Raw genomic sequence first — 11,814 nt, 5'->3', positions numbered from 1 at the left:
TACTTTTACACGCCGCATTCTAGGTTGTTAAAAACAAAATCTGGCCAGATAGCATAGGTCTGTAATGAAATGGTTGCATATGGTAGCTGAGCTTGACAGGTTGACCCACTTCACTACAATGTTTGCTTGTTGAAATGTTTATTGTGGGTGATGATATATGAGTATCATAAGGTCGTTGTCTGCTTTTCTCAGACTTAATTGTTCACCTTAACGGCTTATTGTCTTATGAAGATGACAACAGAGTTGTCTAACTTGATACCGAACTTCTTCAAATTGAATTCAACTATGGTTACACAGGAACAACAACTGTTTAAACCGATTATATTGAACCTTCTTTGAACGGATACATTTAGACAAAACATTGTCACAGCAACAGCATAAAGACGTTCATGGTACAGCATTGATCTTAGTAGACTTTTTGCATTTTTCCGCTATGTATAGTCCTGATAATAATTTTTATAATAAGAATGCACAGGATAGACACGCACGATATATGTATATCACGACTTAAAATGATAAGCAGGAAGTCATCAAACTGCAATGTTACGGTTGACTGAGCCGATGTTCGAAAATTAGAACTCTATATCGTATTTGATCTGTATATTATAATATTATCACAGGTCTAATGGCTTAAATTATCTTACGCGTAACATATACGAAGCAGGTGCTACAAAATTACACTCGAAATAAAAAATTTCTATGCGCACCATACATTTGTAAAGTTAAAAAATCATTGAAAAAATGTGACCAACAGCATCAACATGGTTTGGAGCCTATATATTATGTTGCATTGTTTATATTTCGCCATTAACTGTGCAGAGCGAAAGTTAGGATGGTATCTGTTGTAGTTGTAGCGCAATACAACACATGCTCATAAATAACACAAGGGAACACAATTTTTGTTGACTTCGATCTAACAATTGTTTTTGACTAACTTTTGGGCGCTGATTCCAAAAATGACATCAGTTTTTCTCTATCACGTCAAGTTTTTGAGCTAGCCACCCACCGCTTTGTCTCATAACCCACAAAAAAGTACAACATTTAAGACATTTGCGTTCATTGTATAAATCATTTTAAGAACTACAAGCAACTGAAAGTAACTCAATGGTTTTCAAATAAACATTTGTAAAGCTCTATTCTGTTCCTTAAAACGGATATTGCTTCTGCAGGACAAATAAAGTGCGAGTTTTAGGGCAAAAATTTACGCTTGTAGCTTTTCCTGGCATGTTCAAGCTGTGGGCATTCTCGTTTAATACTCCAGCAATAGTCAGCCAGCATTTGTAAGTCCCATCTTCCCTGATATCTTTCCTCCATCACCTTCAGATCTTGGTGGAATCTTTCTCCTTACTTATCGCTAACCGCAGCAAGGTTTTCCCGGGAATTAGCAAAATGGCTATGCAAAAACTGCATCTTGATGCTCACGTTGCAGCCGAGTTCTCTGTAGCTTTCCAATAGCTTCAGAACAATTTCGATATAATTCTCTGCCCGTGCATTCCCGAGAAATCCCTTGACAAGGTTTTTATATGATAACCACGCATTTTCTTCCAATTCTGACATTGAACCTCTGAAACGTTCATCTTTGTTGAGTTGCCGTTGAGCTTTAATTTTTTGCATTGACAGGCCAAGAAAAGCCCAAACGAGGTAATTAAAACAGTTGCTTTCAGTTGTCAATGCTTTAAAGAATTGCCTCATTAGGCCGAGCTTTATATGCAGATGTGGGAAAATAAATTTCTCTCTGTCAACAAGTGTTTCATGTAGAATATTGGGATCACCAGGTTTAAGGTCAGATCTCGGAGGCCGGTTCCTCTCCACCCAGTGCTGATCTCGAGCTTTGCTGTCTCACATACACAAATAGCAGGGGTACTTTGTGTATCCGTGTTGCTGACCAAGAAGAAAACATAACATTTTAAGGTCAACACATATGATCCAATTGTGCTTGTGATATTGCAACAATTCAATGACTCTTTTTATGTTTCCGTATTCTTCACGAAGACCAACTGAATGTGCAATTGGTACTGCACCGTATAAATCGCTATTATAGAGAAGGACGCACTTTAAGATCCTCTTTGAGCTGTCAATGAACATTCGCCATTCAATTGAGTTGTAGATCGGAATTCCCAACTCCTCCAGTAAACCCTGTACCGGTATATTATGGCAATACACAAAGCTACTGTCACTTCGAAAGTATGGTAAAAACGCACTTTCTCTCGAACGAAAGTACGATACCTTCGCTCCTTTTCCAAAAAACATTCCACGCTTTTATGAAACTACAACTTCAAAACGAGGCAACTCGTGTTTTGAGCGCAGTTGACAAGCTTTTTAAACGTGTGGTGTAACCGAGTCGTCATTTTTTTAAAGGCATTTGACAGTTACTGATGCAAAATTGCACAATAGTGTGAAATGTTATGAACCAGGAACCACCACTCATCACTCTGCAAGGATAGGAACAGATATTATTTTATTGCTTGTCTGTTTTCCTGGAAAGTACGAGTACATACATGGTTGAAAGTGGAAAGCAACTAACTTCAATTTTACCATTCTTATCTAGTTTCGTTGGATGATTGCATCCTCCAACCAAAAATGGGGGAAAAGCATCGACCTAAATCGATGCCTGTGCCTTTTTTGCTTAATAATTCAGTTGATTCTTCTTGTATATAACTTACAATATGATTAGCCTGTGCATTCCTATTACAAATGGAAAAACAATACAGCTAAAGTCGTGAAAAGTTGCATATTTTGGATGTATGCTGTAGAGCAAAAACTTGACGTGATAGAAGAAAACTGGCGTCATTTTTGAATTCAGCACACCGGAATTAGCCTAAATCAAGTGCAAAATCAAAGTCAACAAATTTGTTCAAAATTGTTCCCCAGTGTAATTAATTAGCAGGAAAAAGTGGCAAAGCCCAAGGGCTTAAAACATCCAAGATAGCAGTAAGATAATTGTGCTTTTAGATGGTAGGTTAGCATGGCCACCAAACTCACAAAATAATTTCTAAGTTTAATGAAATTAAGGCCAAAATACAGCAGGCAAGGGAAACCTTTTTGACTACTAGGGCTGCTTTGAGTGTTGAGTTTTTACAGACAGGCCTGGTCATAAGATCTTATAATGTCATAATTAGTTTGAGCTGTTGACTGGTCTCAAAGTTGCATTTCTCAACCTAAAAAACTTTTCATTGGTAGGTATTTCATTGCTGCAAGTATTGCGGCACAGGACATCTTCCTGCCAATCAATTTGAAAACTTCTTTTTTAAGCTTGCACTTATTTGCATATTGGATGTAGACAATGCAGCATTAATATATGAATGTGTTTGGAAAAAGTTTAATTAATGTAAGTAATGTTGACTCTTTGTTCATATGATACATTGCAAATTTATATGGTACCCAATTTTGTCACTGTGGCTTATTGCTAGGAATAGGATTTCTTTGAAATTTTGGGTTGTTCCTGGGTTACTTTCTAACAAAATTGGGTTCCGCATTTTGTTTCAATTTGGCAATCCTACATGATTGAATATGCCAGTTGTAACCTAGGTCTAGTAATACTTAATAGCTTCTGATGATATTCAGCTATATTACCTGAAAAATGTTGCATGAGATTTCTTGAAATATTGCTTTTGAATGTAACAGATCATCTTAAAATGCATTAATCAAACTATGACTTTAACGTATATGAAGTATTATATCAAATTAGAGATAAATATCTTCGTATACTTATTGCTTTTAATCACAGAAATATCTCTTAGAAAAGTTATCAATATTACCTATTTAAATTATGCTTCAAGCATGTATCCAGCTTCTTCATTGACTATTGAATTTTACAAACTTTATACTGTTACTAGGTCTATACATATATGTATATATATATATATATTAATTTTTCAAGTTTTTTAGGCAAGTTTTCCTTTAAACTTTCTGACTTCTATGCTTTATTTGCTTCAGTAAAGTATAGCAACAGCATAAAAATTAGGTTAGATTATGGAGCAGCTGGGTAGATTATATTGCCATTGCTTACTATACATTGACCAGGATTCCTTCATTTTATTATGTATATGTTGGTCTTACAACAGAGCTTTTGTCAAAATAATAAGCTTGTTAAACTTTAGTCAATAGTTTTGTTACATATATTCCAGAATCTACTATATACACAAAACAGTGACTTTAGTTATAGAATGTGAGAGAAAAGATTGCTGTATAAACAGAGCTATAGTTATTAAGTTAAATTTTAACTGGCTGTAGATCATCTACTGTGTCATACGGTTCTAATCATTACAGCACATGGTTCAGTAAGTAAGATTTTAAAACAATTATTATTTAAAGCAATAATTCATCAAAATATTCTAAATAACAAAAATTTGTCGGTTTAAGTCTTTGACGGTAATTAGTTACCTTCAGCATTTTAGCTTGTAAACATCAATTACAAAACAATCTAATGAGTCAACGTATTTACTCTTACATGTTCCGGTTTCATATAAATTACACGCAAAATATGGTTCTCAATTTATATAGCTAACTTTCACAATATGGATTCAACATTTTTAAAACAGTGCTATGTTTTTTATTAGATTTGACGGTACATGAGTTGGAACCCCTTGCTGCCAACACTCGAATCGGTGTAATAATAAAGTCTGATTGTGTTGCTTGTTGACTGGATGGTTGGCGCTGTTGGACTTCCTTTGTAACGTTGAGTTGTGTCATCTTTGTACACCTAAACAAATTGAGATGATACATTATCTTGGTATGATATCAGAATATTTTCTCTTCAGAATGAGGAAAATTTATGCATGACTTAAACAAGGCAACGAATCCTTGTCGCTCAGTTCTCAGCATCCGAGCTTGTCCGAAATTATTTTGTGGTGAAACTATACCTGTCAATGCAGTTGTGGATCAGAAGTTGTTTTTACAAGCTTTTCATTTTGTTGTTTATATTTGATTACCTCCAAATAGTCACAACAGTTTTCAGTGTCAATTTCAGAGAATGCTAGTTCAATTGCTGTTCCAGGCGCGGAAGTGAAATAGTAATTACATCGTGTGTTGTGCGGGGAATGGCCAGGATAGTTGGGACTTGAAAAGCTTGTAGGCATTGTGCTGTTGACGTTGATGTACTTGATGCACACTAAGTCATGAAAAAATATGAGTAATCGAACAAGCAATAAGTTATGCAAAATAAATAAAAAATGTTTAAGTGATGATATACATGCAAAGCCTTTAAACTTGCCAAGGTTATCGCTTTCTTTTGTTTTTATTGCAATTTTGATTGTAAAAAAACTAATGCAGTTTGAATACCTGCAGCATAACTTGCTCGAAAACCATCTCTTGTGCCACTGTCATCGGAATGAAAATAAACCCTTGCAACATTACTGCTACTTGTGAAAGACTGAACGGTATTTATTTGGCCTCGAACATTTCCAAGTGGTTTCAGCCCATCCATAATCTAATAGCAGTGTAAATTAAGTTTTTATTAAATGGTTTTTACGAAGCTGTACTTAGCCTCAGTCTTTTGCAAACCTATTGTGTAAAATGTATTAATGAAATTGTTTGTGAATATTTTGGGAATTATGCAGGTGATTTGCCGTTTCACAGGATACAGTAGCTTTTGAGTTTAGTTTGGCGACCTTTCATTTGTAACCACTTTTAACTTTGTTTGGAAGTAGCCAAAAGTAGTTCCACTTGTGGACATCGTTGCTCAAATTTCTATGTTTACCTGTATGTAGTCACAGCAAGTTTCTGTTTCGCCTTCTGTTATGTTAATCAGAACTTGTAAACCATCTGGTGCTTTGACTGTCCACAAGCAATCCAGATTATCAGCATGATCGACAGGGTAGTTTGGTGTAGATAGGGTGTTTGTACTTCGAATTGTTGCGCTTTTTTCGCTTCCGCAGTTTTCACCTAATGATTTAGTTTGTGGCATAGATTTATTTGGATAGTACTTTTTGACTAATATCACATAGAACTAAATATGGTACTGACAACACTAACATTCATTAGTGCTATACTTATTAATTTACATATGCAATGCTTTACAAAATCAATTTTTCCAATTAAGATTTAAACACCGTTTACCACACTTTCTCATGGTATGATGTACAGTATATATACACTGCAGATACTTTTGAAGTTAAATGTACTTGACAGAATATCATTATGCCTGATTTGCTTCAGATTACCTAGTTTAAATTTTGCTTTAAATCCTTTAGCTTCATTTGCTGAATCAGTGGATAATCGAACTCTTAAATTCCTGCCATTTGAAACCAGGGTTATTGGTGATGAAAGAGTTCCACTTAATTTTCCAATCACTTTCAATCCATCAAAAATCTACAAAACGTGTAAAACTTTGAATAAGCCAACCTAAACAGCTCTTAAATTGTATGACATGTTTACGTGTAACAACTTTGTTATCAAACATAAAAAGGTTCGGTGCCATACCTGGACAAAGTCACAGCATTCTTCTGTTTCAAGTTCAGTGATAGTTAGAACGATCTGCTGGTCTGCGTATGCGCTAAATACCCAGTCACATTTCATGTTGCTTAAATACTGTCTTGGATAACCCGGTGAGTTGAAACTCTGGTAATCGTTTGTTGCCACCTTTGTAAAGCCGCATCCAGGTAAAACTGTTGATACACATTTCATGTTTATGTGTAGGTATTCCTAAATTGGTTATGATTGAGGTTAATGATGTTACAGTTTTATGTTTTGTCTGTTAATGGCTGTTTAGGTAGTGTTTTGTGCAGATGCATTTCAACAACTTTATATTTACATTGCCTGTATCTCGTCCGAAAACCATTGCTCGGAAGTGTGGAGTCTGAAATATAGACTAGTGTTAGAAATTGTCCAGTTGATGCCACGTTTGTGTGGGGAATCTTGCCGGCCAAACGTCCAATCTTTTCTCTGCCGTCGTACACCTAAGAATCATTTGTAATCGCTAATTTATAGCACTTGCCTATTTACCTTTGCTATCCTGCTTGCAATGCATGTATAGTATACTGGTATTATGCATGCAGTGCGTATATAGCCATAGGCCACATACGCAGTTTTTCAGTTATGTAGTGCAACGGTATCACGTCAATTAACTGTGAACAAATTAACCGGCGACAATTGGTCTTGATCAACTGACCGGCGACACAAATCAACCGCTCTGGATTTTAACCGTACAATTGTATGAAATAAGTAGTCCAAATTAGCATTGTTGTTTATTCAAATTATATGATTTCAGTGATAATGATTTATATCATTTGTGAACCGTGACCTACTTGCTAACCATGTTCTTCCAACTAATATACTACCATCAACTTAAACACAATAATTCAGCACTTTCACGGTCAATTTACCTCCCTGTCAATTTTGATTCCGGTCAGTTGGTTCTAGGTCAATTTACGTCACACTCGGTTGTCCCCGGTTAGTTTGTTCGCGGTCAATTTCACACGGTTAATTATCGTAGAACCTAGTGCAACATGTAAGTTACTATTACTAACTAACCTCAATGTAGTCACAACAAGCTTCTGTGTCCACTTCCATAGTAAGTTCAATTCTGAATCCCGGCTGTGCTTTAAAAGTGTATGTGCAGTTGAGGTTATGTTCAGTGTTGTTGGGATAGTTGGGCGAGGTCATTACGTTCGTTGCTTCATCCATAATGTCATATTCTCCACCACATGAAACTGGAAACCGAAAATTGACAGTGTTGTTATATGTTAGCTGTTGCTTTATGTTAAATCACGGTATAAGAATACTATTAGACGAAGTTAACGAAAACGAAAATATTTATATAATTAATCGCGGCCATTCAAGATTCTTACATTCTTTGTAAAACGCCCTAAATCCGTCTCTGGCCGTATTGCTGTTGGAATGGAAGTAGACAAATAACTTATGTTCGGAATATACTTTTGGTGTTGAAAAGGTCCCCTTCAATCTCTCCAGCAACTTTGTTCCCTGGTAGATCTAGTTCAGCAGTTCATAATGGCTTTTTTTCAGTTGAAATAAAAAGGAATTCTTCATGCCATTACAAAGGTAACAAAAAGCTTATACTGTAGTTGCAAATGCATTGCAGCACTTCTGCATATCCAGCGGAATTTTCTATTGTTCGCTGGTTTTAAATTGTTGTTTGCCATAAGTAGCAGGCTACTGTTGTGTAGAATTGCGTCATGTCTATCAAGCCCACGTGGAATGACTTCGTTTAAATTGTACTTAATTTATGTAACGAAATACGTAGCCTATCTTGTAGTGACTTACGTCAAGATAATCACAGCATTCGTCTGTTTTTCCTTCTGCAATCGTCAGATCAACCTTTTTTTTAGGTGATGCTTTCAAAACCCAAAAGCAGTCCATGTTGTGTGGGTGAGGATCGGGGTAAAACGGCGTGGAGAAGTGGCTTACTGTGTCGCTCGCGTTGAGTATTCCCCCGCAGTTTAACGCTAAAAATAAAAACAGTCATAAAATAGCAGTTAAAAATATAAACTTAGTCATAAATAAGTTATATCTTTTTCAATCGAGTATCTTTGAGAACAGTGCATTTGCAAAAATTAATCGTAAAGTTTCTAAAATGCCTGGTTTTGTTGTTTATAACGAAGCAAAAATTGTCCTGTGAACGAAAGGAGAAGTTCACCAATCATTAAATTAAATCAACGACTTTTTCGACTGCGGTTCTGCTAATTCATGAAGTAAAATATAGAGTATGTGCATTTGCAACCTTGGGGCCTCTTGTCGCTAAACATCAAAGTGAAAGCTGCTGACCGCTTATATCTGTTTGGCGATAAATACATGACAACTATACAAACTTAATTCTTGAAAGACAGTTTATAAACAATGAAGTATTTCCACGACCGTCCGAATCGCCATGATAAACAGCGTGACATCGTTAAAGCCGTCTCAATGAATTTATGTAATCATAAACACAGCTTTTTTAACTCGAAATTCTCGGCAATTCTTTGGTACCACCTGTTCGAAAAGTAGCCCGAAAGCCTGTGTAAGCCACGCTGCCGTCGCTTCGAAACTGGACTCGCAACATTCCAGTCGAAGACACCATTGGATATTCACCGGTACGTTCTCCCTTAAATCTGTCTGCAATCAGCGTGTCACCATCGTATATCTATGAAACAGGAGTTTTGTTTCATAACGTCATATAATTTTATAGTTTGGCTTAAGTCGAGTCAGCGGAACGTCTAATTGCATATAATTTACAAACAACTCGTGCACCTCTAAATGGTCGCAGCATTGTTCGGTGTGAAGATCTGTCAAGGTTATCAAAACTTGAGCGGAGGAATTAACTGGCACTTTGATTGTCCAAACGCAATTGAGATTATTTGGATGCCTGTTTGGATAGTTTGGTGACGTAAGCACTTGCTCGTTCAGCGTCGCCGTCAGGTTTTCCTCACATGCTTTGAATAGTAAAAAATAATTGTATCTTGTCTATTTTCTCGTTACTTTCACTGTCCAAAGAAAAATTTCTAAAATTATACAAACTCTATTGCTATTCTTGAATTGCTTACCTTGTCCGTTTATACGCTGAACAATTAGCAGCGAAATAAATACTGCCGAAAACAAAACCGTCACTGCCATGCTCCGAAAGGGTTATAGCAGAATGTTAATAAACCTACTGTAAAATATTAAGTTGCTAAGTATAGGCGGTGAGTTGCCAAATTTTCACCGTTCGTTTGGTACGGCAAGACACGTTTTTTGGCAACTACATAGAATGAAAAGGAAGTATTTTCTGCCTCCGGCAAATACAATATATGCGAAACATTATAATTGTTGTTGAAGAATTGTCTCAAAACTTACCCTTTTTCTTAAAAATAAAAGCGCATAAAATTTACGAGAAACATAATTGTATTAAACTTACGATTTATTTTATACTGTTTCGTAAATTATTTTGTGCTGCTAGAAATGTTAGCTTTTGTTTATTTCAATTAAACGGTGCCAAATTTTACTGCATCTTGCTGTATATTCGGCTTAATTGGTCAAACGAGTTAGTGGTGTGTATATATGAATAGGAAATTAGTAACTGGACACAGAAACCGAAACTAATTTTTCCACGATTATGCGAGTTCTCGGAAAGAACTGCCTAATTTGACTGTAGATTAAAGATTGCCTTTAATTGTCGGTTACGTTTTGAGAATTGGAAATAAGTATTAAATTTTTCTACTCCCCAATGTTTTTGATTCGAAAAGTCTACTAATAAGATGTGCGCTAGGCGACATAATTTCTTCTTCCCCAATAAGTTAGTTGCCTGTTCTTCGTTACTATATGTCGTTGTTACGGAAACTTATTTACCGTATAGCCTGCTTGCGGTAACTTTGTTTCTAACGACATCGATTACGATTACTGCTTGGCCTTAAGGCATTATTATGAATGCTAGTATCACATGACTACACTGCAGGCTAGGTGATTCATTAATTAATGACTTCAAAAAATTTCCCTTGACGTTTTGCACGTCATGCTGCCTACGCGAATGCCGAGCTGCAGGTTATGGCATAAAAATGTTTACATCAAAAGTTTTGAATTCTAGGCTGACATCGGACCTCGTTAACTTTAAGCATGAGCAAATATGACTATCAAGATAAACAAAACAATTAGAAATCTTGCTATAGTTAATGACTACCGGTATTAAAAAGAATGTTATGAAATTCTTTTTTTGCCTCGCTAAATGTCTCGTATGACGTTTGCTTCAGATAGAAAAAAGAACGCGGTTGGATTCATACATTTTATTTTCTAAGTCTTAAAAAAGCTTGACCTAGGACCTACAAAAGTATAATATTATTATCAGAATTTTAAAAGTATCAATGTTATATCTCGCACATTAACTCGTTTTGATACGTCAACATATTGGCTATTAGGCTACTACAGCCACCTCTGGGCTAATACAACTGCATCAGCATTCATATGATAAACATTGATAGCGCCATGACGTTCGGAATTTCTCTTTAATGTTGCGATGAATATAAGCTTGTTTCTCATTGCTTTTTAATCTGTTTTCTAGCCCAAGTATTCTTTTATTGTAATCTGGTCCTCACCTCTTATCATTTGTTTTATATCAAAGGTTTCCACATCTGTAAATACTCAGTATGCTTATAAGCTTATAAAAGCGTAAATACAGTTAATTTTAGAACTAGATCGGGCATCTTACGAAAAGGTAAGAAATTCTAGTGTGGGCCAACTAAAATGAAAACCTTTTCTCGTTTGTAACTTGCGTATTCTGTTGCGCTGATCTAATTGTTACATACATATAACTACATAGTTTTGTTCAATTTCAAAGCTTTGAAGTTGGCCTCCGCTTTGTCGTTCCATGAAAACGGTCATATCGCCTCGCTTTTTGTAACTTGATGGAACTTTAGTGTAAAACAAATTCATGTTTTGATAAATTAAAAAACACTGCAAGGACCTTTTACTCCAAATATTGAGCTCAAATTTAAAAAATGAAGTAAAGAAAAATTATTTTATAGGTAACAATGCGCAACATGTTTTTGACGATAGCTTTTTTTTAGAAATAAAACTGCGATATGCAGTGATGCGTATCGATGACTTGCAGGTTATCCAACACTCATTCTAAAACTTCTGTAAAAGCTATACCAAAGGTTTTGGTGCAAAATGTTGATTGAATTGATGTCAAATATTCTAAGCCTAGATTGAAGATCACCTACAGGCCACATATATATAGGCCAGCTAATCTGTAACTTCTATCTCAAGGATATCTCTGTTTAAAGTTAATTTAAGCATATCCTGTTTTACATTTGTAGCTCCATAGTACGCCTTGTGGCCTATGCAATTGTAAAAACTAGTAGTAAAAAAATGTCGCCGAAATTGCTAACTTAGCAACCATAGTTTTAGAAT

The 11,814-nt window shown here is 35.6% G+C and overlaps 1 protein-coding gene across 1 annotated transcript; it reads right to left on the bottom strand.

Annotated features, from left to right (window-relative positions):
- Positions 1-4,285: 4,285 nt before the first annotated feature.
- LOC143448881 (cubilin-like) lies at positions 4,286-10,716 on the bottom strand. Its single transcript, XM_076948802.1, has 13 exons — positions 9,477-10,716; positions 9,184-9,365; positions 8,926-9,076; positions 8,221-8,402; positions 7,788-7,929; positions 7,471-7,649; positions 6,752-6,896; positions 6,421-6,605; positions 6,162-6,309; positions 5,699-5,883; positions 5,281-5,428; positions 4,932-5,110; positions 4,286-4,702 (listed from the first exon to the last, which is right to left on the bottom strand). The coding sequence occupies exons 1-13, from the start codon at positions 9,544-9,546 to the stop codon at positions 4,556-4,558; spliced, it is 2,043 nt and encodes a 680-aa protein (XP_076804917.1). The 5' UTR covers positions 9,547-10,716; the 3' UTR covers positions 4,286-4,555.
- Positions 10,717-11,814: the final 1,098 nt, after the last annotated feature.

This window comes from Clavelina lepadiformis, chromosome 3 (genome assembly GCF_947623445.1).
Source record: "Clavelina lepadiformis chromosome 3, kaClaLepa1.1, whole genome shotgun sequence".
NCBI classification, from domain to species: Eukaryota; Metazoa; Chordata; class Ascidiacea; order Aplousobranchia; family Clavelinidae; genus Clavelina; species Clavelina lepadiformis.
This window is presented reverse-complemented; position numbering and strand designations above follow the sequence as displayed.